At 29.1% G+C, this 21381-nt stretch overlaps 1 protein-coding gene across 2 annotated transcripts in view; it reads right to left on the bottom strand.

Moving 5' to 3' along the window:
• Positions 1 to 388: 388 nt before the first annotated feature.
• LOC106467656 (serine/threonine-protein kinase Chk1-like) overlaps positions 389 to 21381 on the bottom strand; it is a 33026-nt gene continuing 12033 nt past the window's right edge. For both annotated transcript variants that reach the window (XM_013928031.2, XM_022396557.1), the window contains exons 6-14: positions 21104 to 21173; positions 19411 to 19596; positions 17920 to 18024; positions 15437 to 15535; positions 13589 to 13676; positions 10846 to 11032; positions 10145 to 10273; positions 5988 to 6086; positions 389 to 2090 (exon numbers count right to left, since the gene is read on the bottom strand). In XM_013928031.2, the coding sequence (XP_013783485.1) occupies positions 1980 to 2090; positions 5988 to 6086; positions 10145 to 10273; positions 10846 to 11032; positions 13589 to 13676; positions 15437 to 15535; positions 17920 to 18024; positions 19411 to 19596; positions 21104 to 21173 (1074 nt within the window). In that variant the 3' untranslated portion in view covers positions 389 to 1979. The remainder of the gene's footprint in view (positions 2091 to 5987; positions 6087 to 10144; positions 10274 to 10845; positions 11033 to 13588; positions 13677 to 15436; positions 15536 to 17919; positions 18025 to 19410; positions 19597 to 21103; positions 21174 to 21381) is intronic.

The raw sequence follows: 21381 nt of genomic DNA, 5'->3' as shown, positions 1-21381 counted from the left end.
ATTTAGTAAAATTCTTTGACATAGCTCATCTTCTATACAAACTACTAAAGAAACTAAACAAGTTTTCCTGGACTGCCTATTGTGAATAAGTATTCAACAAAGTGAAAAAGGAACTTACCACTACATAATAAATACAAATGCAAGTAATTTTATAATGGGAGCAATGTTTTTGATAAATATTGCAAATTAGCAAAGCAATGAATTCTGGTTAAAGAACCATTAAGTTGTCTGAACAGTGGAAATGAGTTTTATTTTCAAATTATTAATGACAAAAATTTCCTGTTGCAATGACATGATTTCATCTTATTCTTTGTTTTTAATATTTTAATTACTGTTGAATCAAAGTGCATAAACACATGACATTAATAATGAAAAATATAGAAAACAGTACAAAATAACCAATTTATTCTTCTCTTAATGAAATACAAAAAAATGTTGCATTCTACAAAAAATGACACTCCATCCTGTAAGTATCACTTAGTTGTTGAAAATCACTATTTTGTTCTTCAGTAATAACATAAAAAAACTCAGATTCAGAGTTTATCTTTTTCAAAGCTTATATATACATATATATCTTCTTCAGTTTTGGGTCATAAAGGTTTTCATATTTTAACTAGGAAATATGTTTGCATGCAAAACAAATTAAAAATAGCTATCCATAGATTCACTAGTTTCTCAAGCATATTATTTCTTACTACTTGTGAAAGATATTATCAAAGTAAGACAATCTCAATCCACATTTCAAATGGCATACTTTGAATTGTAATTTAGGTTCAGGTGACAAACTTGCAAACAAGTCTTTCTGAAAGTTAACACTGATTATGAATCTAAGCAAAAACATGGCATTTCATTGAATTAGAACTATAACAAGACAGTTAAAGTAAATGAGGTCAGCAGAGCAAGCATTCACTTATGTTCAAGGTAAAAAAATTAAAATAAAACCAAGAAAAGAAGTAACAAGTTATGAAAACAAAAGGTTAACAAAAAGTGACTGTTTAACATTTTACTAGTGTCATCTGTAACATTTGTTGATTCTATGAGTATGAATAGCTTCAAAATTAGCCTGCAAGAAGTTAACCATAAATTGTTAAATTTGTTTACCACAAAATCATTATTTACCCTTTTTCAAGCTACATTTTTTGTACATTCTTGTTCTTATGAAAAAACAAAATAGCTATTTTTAGTTAAAAGTATACAAAATAATTACAGTGAAATGATAAGAAGAATTCTTCAAATATTTGTCTATAATTATAAAAATAATAGTATTTTATGGCACTGCAAATTAGCAAAAAAATATTTCTTCCTTAATTTCACTTGTTCTTTATTAAGCTTTAGACTAATCGGTGTAAGGGGTATTTCAGAACGCAAGCAAAATTAATACACTTACAAAAACTTTATAGAAAAGTTTCATCACAAAATATTTCAAATAGAAAAATACCTTTAATCTTTAACAACTTCATACAGAAAAAGGCAACACCTCCATTCTCCGAAAAGTACAACATAGTAAGTGTAAAAAAAAGGCACCTCATATCACAAACTTGACTAACAAAATATAAAAAAAAAGGAATGTCAGACTGAAAACTTGAATCAAAAAATTTTGTTTGTCTATTCGAAGAGGGACATTTGGCTGAATATTTAAAATTCACCTATACACACTTTCTTTAAAATGAAAATGGAATACCAAAGATAACAACAACTAAAACATAATTCTAGAATATACTTAAAATAGGTGATGAATTTCCAAACAAAATCCTACAAAAATAATAAAAACTCCCTCTCTGTGAGCAAAATATACATTAGAAAAATGATCTTGTTAAATCTGAATTTACCATAAATGTAATCACTAGGAATTACCAACACTCTTAATTTCTTAACATAGGAAACTTTCTTTTTCTTGCTAAATCACTGTAACCAAAGCTACAAAGTAGAAATTTTTTCTTTGGTAGTCTTCTCTTCTTACTGTAGTGATCAGGAGTTGATTACATTTCTGTTGTGACAGCTAAAGGCCACATAATTGGTCCTTTTACTATAATATCGTGTAGTAGGTTTCGGATAACTAAAAAGTGGCGCTTAAACTCTAGGCCATCACCCTGACAGAAATACAACAGTTTCATGTTAATTAATTGGAATAAATACTCTCAAAATAATGCACACACATTAATTTATACATACAAATATACAAAAAGTTACCTTTTTATTGAAACAAACACAAAAGAAAAGAAAATAGTTTCACCATCAATGCATTAAAAACAGGCAACTCACACAATCACAATTGTCTTCTTTTTTTTCATTTATTCTTTAAAGAAATACATACTTCTGCATGAAGAAACTATGTTGATCTCATATGAACAGATCTATGCAGAAAATGAATGTGACCCTTTTCAGAAGAGAGAACATGTGGCCTTTGCCAGGACAATTCTATCTACATTGAATAAGTGAGATGTTAGGATAGTAAGATATAATCTAGTACCCATACAAATCTGGTGACCAGTTTGTAAGTAGACCATGTAAAGCCTAATACCAAACTTATTAAAGACTAGAGACATGTTTCAGTGGTATTCAATATTAACTAGACAAAACAGTAGTATAGGAAGCAACCCCCCTCCCTCACTTTTCAATCTGTCCCAGTAAATATGCATGAAAATTAGGAAATTACTATCATGAAAAGTAGGAGAATGTATAAAATTTAATCTAGAGCCCAAGAGCTTCCAGGGCCCTAAAGCAAGCTGTGGACCCCAGCCGTGTTGGACGTAACTGCAGTGCACAATCATTCATTTTGCTTGGTCAAATAAATCTTGGGCCCTCCACTTTTAATTTGACTCTTCCACCTCTACAAAAATCAACAGATTCTTTGGCTTACATTCAACAACAGTGTTCTTTTTAAAAGATTCCTAAATATGTAAGACACACTAGTTACTCAAATTGATTCAATCCTTTTCCCACACGACATTTTTGATGAAACATCATCATCAAGCTCCATTTTCCATGCAGCAAAGGTCTGTTCTCATTTAATTACTATCTTTCCACCTTATCCTGTCTGTTGATCAAGGAATCAGTTTATTCTTAGTGTGTACAATGTAGGTGGATATTGCTAGAGCAATTCTATTCAGTACAATTCTACTCAAAGATGCTCAACTTGTATTTCAGAAATAACATCTCACAAACAAAAAATTAAGTTGTCAGATTACCCTGCAAGCCAGAATCTATCAAAAATCTCTAAAAATTTAGAAACTGTTGAGTCTTTTATGAAAAAAAAGAAGAATGAGGCAGGTATGTGAAGAATGAGAAAATGGTGAAATAGCTCAACAAGTTCCAAAGCAGTAATATTCATAAGAAGTAATAATAGTAAGTTTTTCATAAAATATATCTGATTATTTAAAACACACAATAACAAACCAAAATTTCATGTGATAGCAAAGTTATTGTCTTACTTGAGACAAAGAAGAAAAAATAAACTATAAATATCTTGGATGCAGACACACAATCTGGATTAATTACAGGATAATAATTCCAATATAGGGGGGTAAGATCCTTAAAACAAGGCTAGATAAAATACTTTCATTAATAGATGGTTTCGCCAACTAACATGCAAGAAATAACAAAATCAGACTCATGCCCGCACACCAAAAATGGAATGTGTGACAATGAAACATCTGCTAATATTTGGTATCCAGCCTAATTGATTAATTTGTGGGATAGTAGTACTTATTCAGCAGCTGAATAGTTGAAATTTTCCTATCATTTATTATGAACAGTACAACATTTAACCTAAAATATTCTATAGGAAGTTGTAAATAACAAAGTAACTAACACACATAGGGTCAATTATTTCATTAATGCACAATAGCCATTACACTAATATGTTTGATTTTTTTTTTAAGTAAAGATTACAAAAATTATTAAACAAATTCAGTTATCAATAATATATGTTTTGTTTTCGTTTGGTATAAATCCATTGTCCAAAGTATATGATCCTCTTCTCTTATATCAAACAAACAAATCTTGTTAAACTTCAAATGAATTTGAATAATTTTAGTATGGTAGACGAATAGTTTGGTTTTCCAAATCACATTTAATTTAGTTTATTTCTATCACTCTTTTACTAAATAATAAGGCATCAGCAACTTTAGTTTTTTAAAGGAAAAGCATTCAAGATCATTTGTTGTGTTATGTGGAGTAAATAATTTACTTAACAATCCAGCATCATTAGAACCTTTCACAATATTTGCTCTATGATTTTTTTTCATTTCTCATATAATCATTAGATCTTCTAACGTTTTCCCTATTGTATCACCAGTATGTCTTTGTTGCTAAAGGAGCAGCATGTTGCAAACTCATATGCTCTGTGATCCAGTGTCCTGTCTTTTAAAACTAATGAATCTAATTTTTGTTTTGTTCAGCATGCCTAGATATCTGATGTTGGAGAACTGCCATTCACATTATAAATCTTTGAAATATACCTAGGTCAATGGTTTCAGAAAGTTAACATTTTCTTAAACTGGAAATGTATTTCAGACAGATACCTTCTCTCACAAAACCTTTCTCGACTTGTACTGTTCTCTATCAGCACAAATTTTTGCTCGCCAATAGCCTTGATACTCCCACTTATCTCTGCATACTAACATGCAAATGATTATGCAGCAATCTTCCACCAATAGCAGTGCAACACTACCCCTATCGTAACTAGCACCCTTTCTAATCTTATAGCTGTTAACCGCTTCGAGATTGGTCAGGTCACATCTAACCACACTGGAAGTGGGGGAGGTACAAAAAAAAACATGACATATTCATTGTTAATTATATTATGTGTGAACCATTTAGCATCTAACTACTTTGACAAGGCACTACATCAGAAAAAGGAAGGATGCTATTGTTAAACTGATCTTTTCTGTATTCTCAGCTTACATTCTTCCACTAGCATAAATTGTATCTGTTATAATCAGCTGTTAAAACAAGGGAAGCAAAAATGCTTTTACAACAACAACTTTACTGAAAGTGTTTATTTTTTTCAGAACAAGACATCCAAGGTCCAGTCCTTTTATTTTTCTAAAAACATCTCTCTCTTTAAAAAAAATGTAATAGTTAAAGCAAATGAAGAATTATTGAAAATATACTGTTCTTCATAAATGACATAAGATGTGAGTCTTAATGTGAAAGATCATAATCAGAAAATTCAGTGAAAGTCTTCACTTCTAAAACTCTGACTGGCAAGGGTTTAGTACAGAAGAAATAGTAGTACAAGTTAAGTCTCAGATTATATTGAGACATACATACACATTTCACTGCAGACTAAAAAGTTGCTATGTTTAATATTTTGACTTGTAACATGATTATAAGAGAATCTATTAATTGTAAAAACACCATTATCTAAAGCTGAGAAACCATAACTGTTCAAGTAATCAGACAGTTATGGAGAAAATTTGCAAGGAAAATATGCTTTCAATAAGAGACAGTTGAACCATTGATGTTGGTGAAGTAAGACAGAGCAATACAAACAAGACAAAAGTCATGCATTAAACTTAATGATTATGCTTATTGTTAATATCAGTGTAGATTTTGTAAAATAAAAATTTAGCTATCAAAAAAGACTTTTAGGCACTTAATATACTCTAATGAAAGTAGAAATTGATGTAATATAAGCAGAACATATGTTCAGAACATATCCAACATATTTTAACCAAGACCACGAAGTGTATTACTGTTCTAACTGTTATATACTCAAGTTTTTTTTTCAGGGACTTCTAAAACCATTTCTCTCACTTCGAGTAAATAAATTATTTTGGTGTAAAATTATTCTTACTTTGTTGAAAGTCCACAAACAATACTGAGACAATACACAGCAGTTGCAAGTACACCAAAATAAATAATTTCTATATTATTTGTAATAATAATAATAATAAATAAATCTCTTAAATTTTTCAGCGATACATTTGCAATATTCCTATAATTCAACAAGAATACTTTATGAACTTAAACTCTAAACTTACTCTTGATAATCTGAAGTCTACAAGTATATCAGTCATTTCTATAAGATTAGCCTTGAATGTAAGCATCATCTTTCGTCGATCCTGAGTAGTTACTGTAATCTATATATAAAAGAAAGAGAAGGGATAAGATCAATTCTATTGCCAAATTCTATAAACATTTTATCATTTATACTTTATCCTGGGGAAGACAATTGATGAAATGTTTATTTTTCTGTCTTACAATATTTTAAATCAAACAACCTTGAACAAGAAGTTACATTAATATAAGGAATTCTATAGTTCTTAAACTTACTGACTAAAATTAGGTGGGTTTTGTGCTAAATGATCACAATTGACATTTTTACAAGATTCAACTAATTTTAAACTATATAAATAATATAATTATTGTAGCAGTGCACTAATGACTGCGTGGCTACAGGATGTGTCCACATTACTTCCTTAACCAGTGCATTTACATTACTTTATAAAGAAATAATGAATAAAAGAAAACTTGCATATTAGTATTACACTTTTAATGATATAGTGGCTAAAGGACAATCAACATGTCCACAATACTTTCATAAAGGACTAATAATAATAATGGAATAATAATTGTTTCTATATTATTTTACTATGGACTGATAACTATAGAACAATACTAGTATGTGTTTGTATGGATCAAATCTTCTGTGTATACATGTTGTGAACTATTAAAAAGATGCTATGGATAATTTATACTCATAATGAGGATGTACATTGTTCACTATTTTTTGACATTTAGTAAGTGTATAGTCACACTTAGCAGAATATATATATATATAGTGAGTTTAAAATCACTAACAAAACATTTATGACATGGTTTACTCCCTAAGTTTTAACAATGTCTTTCAATTGGGAAAATTCATCCATTTAAAAAATTTCTTTTGAGAAATTGTCAATTCAATTTTTCACAATAGTTAAGTATTTCTAGTTTCCAAGGAACAAAGTCAGGGCTTTTCAGTTAAAATGAGCACAATTATTATTTTTTTTTAAAATGAACAAAAGCTTCAGTTAATATTTGGAATATTTATATTACTTAGCACTAAAAGCAAAATCAGTATTGGGATCCTGATGAAACTAGTATGAAACCTGTATAAAAAGTTAATAACTCTACTACATAACACACCATAATAACTCTACTAATAGTTATATTATGCATTTGAAAAATTCATGGAAGTTTACTACATACATAGCTCTGAAATTGAAATCTTATTTTTATATGTGATATTTTTTATAAATTTGCAGCTTTGAAGTTTCAAAAAGATTTAATTGTAAACATAGTAACATTTTTTTAAGAAACAGTTAAAAATGCTAACCTTTGTTGTAGATTTTAATTACTGACTTTTATGTCTTCCTACATTCTTTTAAAACTTTCCTTTTATTTTATAAATTATATAATGGTTTGATTGAAAAACAAAGCACACTGTTTCAGTATTTACAATAACTAGCGACAACAAAAATAACTTTTTACCATGTCAAATTATAAGCAACTCTAACTTTTTCTTTAAATTGTTAATCAGAAAATTTCATTCAATATATGTAAAAGTTTTAAACCTATTTTACATTCATTTATGTATTTGTTTTTATATTTCTTTTAAGTTATTTTCTTTGCCCATTCAAGCAGTTACCTAGGCCTATATGGCCAAATGTAAACAATGCCTAACACATCAGCCTTGTCAGCAAAACAAAACTAGATATGGTCAACTGCAAAATGATTTAATTAATTCTACCTCATCATGTTTCATAAAATACATTTCTTTTCTTACCAGACTTCAACATCATAACTTAAATGAAGTATAAAATAATTAAAACACTCAAATGATCAACAACAGTCTCAAAACAGTATTCACACAAATAATTAGAATTTTATCCTTTTAAAAAGTATAAAATGATAAAGCAAGCTTTTCACAAGCTTATAAAAGAAATCAAGACTGTAAATGTAGTGGGAGTTGTTCATATACAACTTTTCTTCAAGTAGCATATCACCCATCTCCGTTTTTTGTTGCAACTTCTATGCAAATTAATGCTAAACTGAAAGATTATTTTTATAGATCAAACGAACAAAAAATGTGGTTCAATCAGTACCCTATGATTTCTTGAAGCTAAGATAAAGGTAATTATATCACAGCATGACAGCTGATGTAAATGAACAGCAACTGGATAAAAATTTATAAAACTACACTTGTATTCAAGTTAAGAGATCAAATCAGTGCTATTTTGTTCAAAGTTATGACTCTCCTCCTATGAGACTATGAGTTCCACATTAAGCTCAGACACAATTCATGAAATTCTCAAACACTAATAATTTAACTTCGAGTGTGCTGAAATCAATCCAAATTTGTTACATATAAAATTTAATACTTTTTTCCTTGAATAAATCCCAAATCTCAAGTATTTTATTTTCTATATAATTTCAATATAGACGTTTTTCCAATTCTACAGCATCTGTTATATTGAAATTATCCAATAACCACTACACTAAACATCATTCAAAACACACAATCAAACTTTTTAAGATTAAGCGATTCAGAGAAAGTTTGATAAATATTGATACTTTCAGCATAGTGTTTTAGAACCAAAGCTATCTTTTAACTGAATGTTCTATCCCATAAGGTATGGTAGTCTGCGTACACAATTTATTGTTATGTTTATCTTAAGATAAGTTATCAAATGTAAATTATAGATAATAACATGTTTGATATTAGCATAAATATTAATTTCTTTTGGATTAATCATAAAAAAGTATAAGAAGATAAAATAAGAAAAGTAAAACCTAACAACATTTTTCTTAGTTTGCAACCATTACTGGATTTTTAACAGCATTTCCCACACAATTGCATACATTTTGATTCAAATTTAGAGCAAAAGCAATTATAAGACAGGTCTTTATAGCTAGTTTTAGATTCTATAACTTGAAAATTCTTAAAATATTACATCAAAACACAATATTAGGGTAAATATTTAACAAGTGTTAAAAACTAACACAATGAGACTGCCTATATTTTTTGCTGACATACTAATCTATTTTTACTTGTTTACTAAGAACTAAAAGTACTTTACTAGCATTTCAACTATATTGTTTTTTTTTGGAAATCACTGTTGATCAATGAATACCAATGCTTATTAAGTAAGTTTAGTTACAACACATGAGATTCAAACAACATCCACATCTTAACATGATTGGTACCAGAGCTTTAACTTACACCACAATAAACTCAGGTTAGATGGATGAGATGCAAAACATTTAGATGCAAATTTCTATTTACTCACTATATACATCACTAAATCTATAACATCTATTTTAATAGAAGAGTTAGCTCACAGAATCACATACAAAAAGTGCAATGAATTCCAAAAAAAAACCCAAAACTTGAGCACTTTTGAATAGTTGACTGTTCTTTCTCCCCACAAATACAGATACCAAAGTGGCTTGGCATATAAGAACTCACATTTCTTACCAAATGAAATCAATTAATTTAATGCACTAGTGTTGTCTGGAACAGAGGTAACTGGAAAAATAATAATATATGTGAGTGGTAGTGTATTGTATTTAACATTTCTTAGTTTTTAGTGCATAGTTCAACATCAAGAAGAAACAAAATGTTCATTTTCATTTCTTCTGTAAGCCCTGTAGACATGCAATAACATTATAATAAAAGCAGCTCAAAGTGCTTCTCTGTGAGTGAACACACAAATGGAGCTCAGTTTTATTTACCAATCGAACTGAAATGTGTTATTAAGTAATCATATAAAGTTAATTTCTCTGTTTATTTTCATAACCAAAATTTCAATTAATCACTAGGCAGTTAGCACTAGATATAATAAAATACTCCCAAAGGCAATGTGGGTGTGCCATTCACATATGATTTGTAGCAACAAAAAAAATTCTTAATCTATCTAAATACCCAACAAAGTGCATAATATTCTAGAGAGATAAAAGACAATTCAGAGAACAGAAAGCTAAAAAAGGAAAATTCAAAATCCTAAAAAACATGTTAATTTCTTAAACAAATCACTAAAATTCTCTCCAGTAAACATTGTCTTATTTATCCTCTTTACAGTAAAATGTTTTAAATAAAAAACATTAATATTCTCATTAACGAAATTTACATAAAACCATATTACTAATAAAAGCTGACCTGTCCAGAATTCTCTTTCCAACTGTATCCTAACTTTTCAAAAACAGCAGAGAGCTCCTTTAGTGTCATTTCCAGATCAGTGCTCACAAAAAATCTTGTCATCCTTTTGACAAGTCTTTGCATTGGAGACTAGAATTTGATGACAGACACATTAACTCCCTTACTTTTAATTAAGAGTTTAAGAAACAAGAAATTTATTCATTAACTTATATATATATATATATATATATATAATATTTATCTTTACGTACCAGAAATATAAACTTAATTACTTCTAAATGGTAAGAAAAGACAACACATAAATGAATATATACATTAAATTCTAAGGCTCTGTCAGCATATTAGAGGTGATGAAGCTGGGCTTTCTTAAGTATCTCTACTCATTGATACATTCAGCCATACAGCCTTGCTCACCTACCGATTTATCCTACACTAAAGAACTGTAACATTTCAAAATAAAATGAAAATATGTTTCAAAAAGTTGATGTATTAGAATTAAGTTACAAAGAAAGAAGTTATTTCTTTTTACCACTGAACTGAAAGTATGGTACAGCTAAGTTTTCTGTCATAACAGTAATTAAGAAAGAAAAAATATAACAAGATAATTTTTAAGCTTTTTTAGAGTCTTAAAATATTGTATTCAAATACTATTCTAAAAATGTGTAATCCACAAATGTAATAATATAGGATAAAACACAAACTTGTGAGGATCCTGGGGTAGCCTGTAATTGACTACTTAGTAGCATATGTTCTGGATGAACAGGTTGTGAGAAACTTGTGCAATATGGAACCACATTCCTTATGGAAAGTTCACTGCCTTCTACTTGAGAATCATCACTAATAAAGGGCTCAGGCTGTGAGCTAGATAAACGAATAACCACTTCATCCCTGTGGTAACAAAAAATATTTTCATGAAGGTAATAAACTACAAATAAATTTTAACAAACTGCAGCCATTTTACATCACACACACACACATAACTCTGGAAATGATGCAATTAGTAACGTGTGTGTGTGTGTCCAAAACCAGCAATTCTAAGTTGTTTTTTCAACTACAATTTAATTACATTGCAATCTGATTGCTGACTAACCACTGATAAAAACATACGTTTTCAAAAATCCTAATAATTCCTAGCAAACCAAGCAGCATATGACCATCTTTGTTAAGAAAAACATCCTAAAACAACATGATATTAACTGGTTTGCACTTTTTTTATAGAAATATTATGTCTAAGTTATCTATCAATATTAAAAAATATGTAATAAAAAAGAAAAATTAAAAAATTAATGATTGACATAAATATCTCTGAATGACGACTGATTATCTTTAAAACTAATCATGTATCCCTGCCCTTCTTAAAAATACATTGGAAGAATTCCTTTACTTGCACATATCAGTATAAGTTTTCTTCTATTGTTCTTTTCATAAATTGCTGAGACCTTTATAATTCTTATGATAGTTACATACATTACAAATGCTTGGGATATACCTGCTTTATAACCTGTAGCATCAGTTAAGCAATTAGATATTTAGAGAAACATTTATTGTTTCTCTAAGATTCTGGAGTTAGCAAACACACTACAAGTGGGGTTAAAAAACAAAAGGATTAGCATTCTTTAGATGCATAAACAAAGAGGTTGGATCATAGTATAGTCTAGGATTCATATGCTATGCAAGCATCTACCATCCAATGCTGTCAACTTGAAGAGCCAGTTGTTGGCAGAAAGTCATAATGTAAGTATCCCAAACTGCATAGGGTATTTTCAGTTACAGCTTTTCTAACCCTCTAAATTGACAGATGTTGCCATATGAAATAGTAATGGTCAACAGTAACTTAGGAACACAAAATTAAACTGCCTAACACTGAACTTAGAGCAAATTGTGCAGCACGTGATGGCCTGGCACTTAGGACTAGAACCATGGACCTTGCTTGCAGTCTGCTCTTCACTTCACCGAGTCAGTAAAGAAACGATAAAAGTAGTGGTAATTCAACAGTGGTCCCGAAGTGACCTCCCACTTATGCTACACCTCTCACGTTTCTTCACAGAGTCAGACTAGAGTTAATATATGTAATCATTTTTAAAACAATTTTATGTTTATTTACATATCTCTTTTTTTTTTACACTTGTTATTAGTGATTTTCTTTCCCCATTCAAGCAGTTACTTAGCTCAGTAAAGAAAATGTAAATATGACCTAATAGCAGTGGCCTTGTTGCCAAAATAAAACTTCATACAGTCAAGTCCAAATTTGTGTGAAAGTGATATAACTTTAAATTGTTAAAAATTAACAAGGTACTGTATCTCTACAATGAAATTGCAAAAACAAATAAATGGGGAAATAACTAACAAACCATTATATATGACTACAATAGTTTTATTTGTACAGCATATAAAGCACACACTGGTAAAAATACAGTTAAAACCTTTCTAATACATTCTAGCCTATAATGTGGTATACAGTATCCTACAGTAACATTCACTTGATAACGTAAAATACATTTTGTTTTGTTTTTTTAATTTATTCCAAGTAATAAACTAGTGTTTTCATCACTATATGAATGAAAGATGCAGGTTAACTAAAGCCTGTAGATAAATAGTGCACTTACATAAACTTTGTATAATATCTTCTATCTTTAATGATTTATAATCAGAAATATAATAAAAATAAATGATAAAGATACAAATTAAAAATAACATGAAAACCAATTCACTAGGCCCCACCTGTGACAATGTTACTTTGGTTTAAGTATTATAAAAAGTAAAAATTCAAAAACAATGTTTCGTTTACTTGTGGTAACCTTGAGATATTATCTTGCAATTCAAATTCCGGTAACGGCTATCTAACTAAGGGAATACTTTGTCTACTTAAGTAGTCAAGAGTTCCTTCACAACTTTAAAATAAAAAACAGATACTTATGCTGTTGTGTACAACTTGCTTTTCTATGAACAACATGGCACCCAGGCTGACCTTTTATCTCTAATAAAATTACAGGAGTACCATTACATACTCTAAAATTTTCTATGTACAAACCTTTTTGCTCATAACAATCTATATGATAAAACTGTGTTACAGGATAAACAAAATTTGAAGTACCAGTATACATATATTTGATTTTAAAAAAATTGATTCAATATCTAACAACTATCCTATCAAGTGTTTTTTAACATGAAAGCAGCAAATATAAAAAAATCACATGACCAAATATAAATTAAATTTAAACCATGCGGATATTCTTACAGGGTTCCAACAAAATACTATAATTAGTGTCTGAAACAGACATGAATCAAGATATCTGTTTTTGTTTTTCTGTTATGTTGCATGACAAAATACAAATAAAACCACTAAATAAACACTTATTTGATAATAATGAGCTAAAACTAGAAAGGCATATCATGGAATTGTACAAACGTGAAAGGGTTTCTTCAGTTTATTTTAACACTTACCTTCCTGAAACTGCTGGATGATCAATTTCTGAGCAGGTTCGTTTCCGTGAAATATAATCATTATTTGAAGTTGATAATTTAAACAGAGCTGTTGGTGAAAACAGAATAATGTTCGGAAGATAAATAATATTTCAAACTAAGTACTGTTAGTGAAAACAGAATAATGTTTGGAAGAGAAATAATATTTCAAATTAAGTACTTTCAAAGGTTTGAAAACCTACAAAAAAACTGAAATTATTACAAAAAATAATTTTTTAATAAATATTCTTGTTATTTATGATATCAGTAGTTCCGAAGTATATGAAACAACTAAAAAAAATCACACAGGATGAAAATCATAAAGATCATGAAAGCAAAACTAAGTTCATGAATTTAAACTTAACAGTTATGCAAATAACTGTACTAATCAAGGTTTATTTTTATAAATGTGGAAGTATTCCATTTTACTTTAAAAATACACCTTTACTTAGTACAAATTTACAGAATCAATATGCAATTTACCTTAACTTCATTCTTCACTTTAACCAATCAGAATCAAACCTTCAAAACTTTTAAAATCCCTCCATGAATTCAACTTAATGCCAACTAACACAAAATGCTTATGTATTGTAGTCAAAAGAGCATGATACAAACAACAAAACCTATAAAATGTAGTATTTACACATGATCTCAAAATATCCATTTGTGTCAAGGCAAAATCTAGAACAATGTATTTGTGAGGATTCAAATCCCTACAAATAAAAATTTATTAAGCTATCATTAGTATTTTGCAGCAGAACTCAGCTGATGGTACAATAAACTAGCTTATAATTTGTGCAAAAAAAATTAGCCTGACTAATCAGTTGATTTTGAAGAGTCATTAAGAGATTTACACCAGGAAGAAGTTAGAAAATCATGATGACTAGCCAGTCAGTCACATCAAGTAGAAGTTACCAGATTTACACTGACTGACAAACCAGTTGATTAGATCAGGTAGTGATTATAAGACTCAAACTGATTGAATAACCAGTTTTTTTACATCAGGTATAGGTTACAAGATTCACATTGACTTATTATTGACATATTATTTTACATCCAAACTTTAACAAAATACAAACATAATTCTGCTGTAAAAGTTTGTATCATCACTTTAATTTAGCATCCAACAATATTTGTGTATTTGCTTCAAGTTTCAAAAATGAAGTGGTATCTAGACTGTTACTAATCAATGTTATGGCTTTGAATATCAGTCTATGGAAAGCCAAAACCTATCAATGATTTTATAAGTTCTTCAGTTCAATTCTTAGGTTTGGATACTTTTATGCTTCAATTAATAAGCCTATTTAGAATTATGTTTTTAGTTGTATGAAAAAAACTTACTACTATGAATAATCAAATGATAAATTCAACTTCATTCCAATAAAACCTGAAATTACAAAAAGATGGTTAAAAGCCCTATCAGGGAAAAGAGAAATGTGTGTTCAAAGTATCAGTCAAATGGCCTGTAATTATCCTTATAACAACTGTAACCCAAAAGCATGATACTTGAAATGTATACATATAGGTTCCCAACAGTTTTTTTTTTCATAATTTTGGATTTTTTTCTTTAAAAATTCCTCTTCTTTGGAGCTTCAGAAATGTATTTTTATTTATTTATAATATATATATATATATACACTGTTCATTTCCAATGTATTTCTCTATTAATATTTTTTGTTTAACTGTATAACTCATTTGGTGGCCTGCAGTAAAAAAAACTAACCTTTGCTTCTAATTTCAGTTTTTTTTCTCAATATACTGGACTACTAATTAAAAACATACATGTTCATTAAAGCAATTACTATAAACTAAAACAGTGTCATATTTTACCTTTGGATTTGATGTTTTTATTAATCCACTGATGACTTTTTATTTGGCTGATGTTGTAGCGTTTAGAAGGGCTATTCAGCAAAATTTTTCTCAGAAGAGCTACAAAGAATTTGAAATAATGTAAGTTTAATGAAATCAAGACTGGCCAGATACATCAATTATACTACTTTATCAACTAATGAGAAAAAAAAAAAAGAAAGAAATAGCACCCTATTCTGAGGATTCTCTTGCACAATAAAAAATCATTACTGCTAAACTTAAAAAAATACTGACAACACATTATCAATACTTTCAGGAAAAAAATATTTTCCTTAGATAGAACACACTAACATCACTGTTATTTATTTATTTGCTCTCCTCTTTTCTTTTGAATTGGATGGATATTTATTGAAAGAGATAAATTTTAGGAAGCAGGCTGAAATGAGACTTTTTACTACAGCTAAGTTCAAATAAGCTACATACATCAAGTGAAAGAAGCATAAGAATCTTGCATTTTGAAAACCAGTAGAAATAAAACTATACAATAAAAGAAAATATTTGAAATTTTAATGAGTTGATACTATAGATAAAGAAAAAAAAATTAGTCCTCATACATTAGATGTCTTGTTTAACATAAATTTCTTCACTAAAATATATTTAATAACTCTGAAAAACTACCTTATATCATGCTTTCAGCTTACATATTGTGGAGATATTTTTTTTACTTCACCTGGGGGTAAAATAAGTGATTTATATGTCTTAGCCTTTCTTATGTCCCCCAACTCACATTTTCAATTAACTAGAATGTTTTAAATAATTATAGTTAATAAACTGTGTCTCATGCAAAAAAAAATACTTATTTCCATCTTGAGATTATAGCTTAGTTTAAAAATGTCTTTGCTATTCAATCTGATGTTTGTAGATATGTTTATACCAGTTCTTTCATTACAACAAAATATAACAAGACTGAATTATTTGTGCATTGCTATCAGTGTTCCCTCTAAGCTGAGTGGCCACCCAACAACCAATCAAGTGACACATACTTAATTATTCCAGCCACACACATCCTTAGTTATGAGGAGTCTCAACACACTGACGGCCTTAATGACCCTGGCAGTCAATAGGTCTAAAGCCCTAATAACCAACTGGTAGCATTGCAAGGTGGCCCAATAATCCAATTGGGTCGACGGTCTAAAAATACCACCACCACCCTCAAAAAAAAAACAACAACAACAACTGGTAGCACACATCTGCATATTGCCTTAATAAACATAAAAAATTCATTCTGCACATAGATTCAAAAAAATTAGAGCGAACATTGATTGCTACTATATCTAATGATCACTCTCAGAATTCCCAGTATTCTTTCATTGCCATGGGCACATATATATCCCCTCCTACAACACTGCCATGGAAGTTTCGAATTTTGGACTACCATGAAGAAAGAGTATTCCCTTCCAATCTTTCTAAAGCTTACCAGTTTCAAGTTAAAGTACATGTTAATTTTTACTATATAAAAAATAAACCTTGCACTGGGAGAGTTCTTTACCAATAAACATGACAGGAAAAAAGAGTTAAAACATCCAAAAGCATAAGCAACTTAACGAGTTACTTATTCTAACCAAGTTTAATCTTTTAAAAGTTATAGCTTCTGTACAGTTATTTTACAACAATAAAAAGTTATTCAAACTTTGAAAATGTTCAAAATTTTATATGGAAAATTCATTATTTGTTTTTCAATTGGTTCACACAAACATGAAGAAAATTAGTGAAGTTTGACCACATGTATTACTTCTTTGAAACAAGAATTATGTTTACATTTTCATATCATAACCTACATTTTAGTGAAAAAAAATATCTCATGTACAAAACTTGCAAAGAAATTTAACTATGTTAAAATACTTTTTTAATTTTGTTTGCTTATTGTTCTTAAATATCCAACCAAAATAATCTGTGATAATTGTTGAACTCTACTCACAATGGCAGGGACTATTAAACTTTAAAACACTATTCCACAACTAACCAAGATGTCTGAAGCAGTAACAAGTGAAAATGTGGTCAATATTTTACCCATACAACTTTATTGGGCAAATGGTAGAGTATACTTTATCTCTCGAAGGACTCAGAATGGGGTCCAAACACTGTCTTTAAAAGTAATCAAAATGCAGAAATCCATAACAATACAGTGCATATACTTAATATACTGACTAAACTTGTTTTAAAACAATAATTATAACTACTCTCTCTCTACTGTTACACTGACTCTTTCATCTACGAGAAGCTACAGCTTGACTTGTTTGAATTATCCGGCTATCATTAATGTAAAGCCTCTAATACGTTTAAAGACAATAAAATAACACTTCAATTACACATATTTTTCAAGAAATCAATTAATATGTGATTATTCCATTTTCCAAGAAATAGTACTTCTTTCTCCACACATGTGACATACATTTCAAATTGGTCTACTAACAATGAACTTTACTGTTTTTTTTATTACTTACATAAAGCTAAATTATCAATTTTATTCCATGGTGACTGAATGACTTTACACTCCTCCCACTCTCTGTATTCTTTGCAATCATACTGTGGTTTGTCCCAAGGAAGCTCTAAAATAAAGTATTTTTTATTATATATAGACATTTAAATACTACTTATAGACATACGTATCAAAAATTAAATTGCAGAAAACATCAATTACAACTTGTCAAGTTTATAGTTGTGACAAAATCTTCAAAAAATGTGGTTTTTTGTACAAATATTGGAACTATAGCTAGTAAATAAATATACAATGAGTACTATATTTTAATATTTTCATAAAATATACAAGATGCTAGGTTAATTATATATTCTTTATTAAATTCTCTAGGGTTTTATAATTTTTTTTGTCTCAGAATTCTGAATTTATTTAGCAAACAACATGTACACATTTAAAACATGAAATACTTTATTTCCAACTATAATTGCTTTTTCTTCTCAAAGTTTTTATTACACTTTTTCTAATATTACTTTCAGTATAAATATATCACAAAAAAAATAAATATTTGTATTACTAGGTTGCTGAAATATAAATGCATAAATAAGTTTGTCATTACATCATAAAATATTGAATGAAAGAAACATTTGTTAACATATAAGAGAGATAAAAAGTAATATGTATTTGCGTTTTTTTCCATATTAACTATGTTACTTAATATATTCATTGTGGAATAACACATTTAATTTTTTTTCAAATACTACTAAATCATTTAGGGCTACTTTCTAGTTTCACATGCAACATGATGCTTTTTTTTTTATATCACAATTGCTTAAACATTTGCATTTTTATCTTGGAACCTGCAATCAGTTATTGTTCATTTTATCAATACTTTTATATAACATTTCTAAGAAATACCTTCTCACGGAAACAAAAACCTGATGGTGATTGTGTGGTCTCTTAACTTTCAAAACCTAGGCCCCAAGTTCTTTTTAAATAATTACATCTCTCCTAAATGTTATTAGTTACTTGAAAAGTTTGCAATGCAGATCATGCTTATATGTTTGATGTTTTCAAAGTTCTGTTGGACTAGTTCATGAATGAGCAGGTAATTGGTTTGCTTTGGTTCATGCAAGGTTACAAGGATAATTTGCACTAGCCATCCCTAATTTTGAATTGATAAATTATAGGGAAGCCACTACTCAACAGCCACCACCAACTCTTGGGGTATTTTAATCAAAGAGTGGTTTTTGATAACTATCACTCTTATAACACAACCAAACTCCCATAGTGAACAGCTTTTTTTCTCAGAAATAGGACATGAACAATAGATACTTGAATATACAGTTCAGCACATTATCAACTAAGCCACACCTAGTCCATAAGCAAGAGAGATTAGTTCACCAATTATTTCAATAGACAGTATTCATATTGATGTCATCTTTGAAAGAGTATCAATATAATGACTTGTTTTTAAAGTCTTTCAAGGAGAGGCGAAGAAAGGAAAGCTATTCCTTACCTCCTGCTAGCAATGCAACCAAAATTACACCACAACTCCATATATCTGCTGGTTCTGCATTATACTCTCGAACCAAAACTTCTGGTGCTATATAGGGCAAGGTGCCACATCTTTTGGTTAACATACGTTCTTTTCCTTGGTAACGAAATACTGTTGCCATCCCAAAGTCAGAGATTTTTAGTATATCTACAGTGAAAACATACATATTTACACAACTATACATAAAACAAGTGTTTATTATTAAAAGTTACAACAGAATATCTTCATTAAAAATAGAGTATTTTAGAACTTTTATACTGAGAATCTGTAGCAAAAGACTGGTAAGACCTTAAAAGCTGTACAAAAACCAAGGTTTATTTAAAATTTAAAATTGAAATTGCTGGGTAGATCAGTTCTAACTATATCATATATATATTTATATGCATGAAGTAAATATATGTATTTTCATTGTTTTTCAGTAAATGAAATGATAAACAAGTTCAAGTTAAATAAATAAATGTAAAAGTGCTTTAAATTTACATATCTATTAATAAAGAGTGGATCTATATATCATCAAATATCACGTAATATTTGAATATTTGGACATTTTAAATCATAAATTTTCACAGTTGATACATCATAATATAAATAAATTGCTAACTTATAACTTTCATCCTTAAGATTCAGTTCAGACTACAGACATATTCAAGCTGCAATTTATATAAAAGGGAAGAACAATTTCTATTTCTAAAAATACACTAAAAAATAATCGGTTTAGTTTTAAGAATATGAAGAGTTTAAAAATTGATTAAACTAATCATTATTGCCTATTTGTTTTGGTACACACTATAATATAACAAAAAACAACAACATTTATCAGTCCTTCACATTTGAAAAATGAGCAATGGCTGTAAACGGCCCTACAAAAAGTCCGTGGAGGCCATCAGCAGGCTGATGCCATATCTCAATTATTTGTTTAAAAAACTGGACAATAAATATTTCTTTGTATTGATCAAACTATACTATTTTTCTGTAAACATAGTTTATGTGGTTAAACTGAGGCATGTTTACAACATGCCATTGAAGTATGACAACCCCCAATTAATACGGCAGCCCTCGTGGCCTCGTGTTAATGAGAAAGTAGTTCATCGATTGCAATTTAGGTCAAAAATTAAATTTGCAAAAACTCTTCTTGCTTGTCTGAAGTTGCTAATAATTAATATTCAGTTTTGTAATTTACACTGAAACACAGACTTAAATTCTCAGATTCAAATATTTGATATCTATATACAACAATATAGTTAAAAAAATGTCGCATTACTGTACGTGTAACATCGCTAGTTTAGACCAATTAAAATTAAAGTATCAGAGACACAGCAGCCAACAGGGTCACGTGAAGTCATCTATGAGCTTGTCTGTGTATAGAAATAACAGCTGCTTGCATAGCCAATATCATGATAAATAATAACAGAATCTGAAATAAAACATTTATTTCTTAAATAGAATAAAACGACCAGCAGTGTGCCCAAAACAGCAGGTATCATTAGAGATTTGGCAGGGGTCTCTTAATAAACCCTTGATATCATTTTATATGGGCACTTTCAATTGTCAGTGCTGGTGCCTGTCAATTGTGAAGGAGTAATATACTGAAAGTTAAAATTATTTCATATTCTTAACAGCACCTATTTTTTTTGTTCTAATTTCTCTTTCCTACTTTGAGCATCCAAAAGTAAGTTTTCTGGCTTCAAATCTCGATGGGTCACACCTTTGCTGTGAAGATATTCCTATAGTGAAAAACAAAATTTCCAGTATACAAAAGAGTAGATGTAATAACATGCATAAATAGTAATAATATATGAAATGAAATAATGGGTAATAGTTGGTAACTCTTGTACTTAAAACTTGTTAAAGAGTGGCCATTAAAACACAAATCAGTTGCTGATGTCAAAATAAATCAAGATCTGAATTATATGTCCTATAATATATATATAT

Source organism: Limulus polyphemus, unplaced genomic scaffold (genome assembly GCF_000517525.1).
Source record: "Limulus polyphemus unplaced genomic scaffold, Limulus_polyphemus-2.1.2 Scaffold82, whole genome shotgun sequence".
NCBI lineage: Eukaryota > Metazoa > Arthropoda > Merostomata > Xiphosura > Limulidae > Limulus > Limulus polyphemus.
The sequence above is the reverse complement of the archived record's forward strand: the minus strand, read 5'-3'. Positions and strand labels throughout refer to the sequence as shown.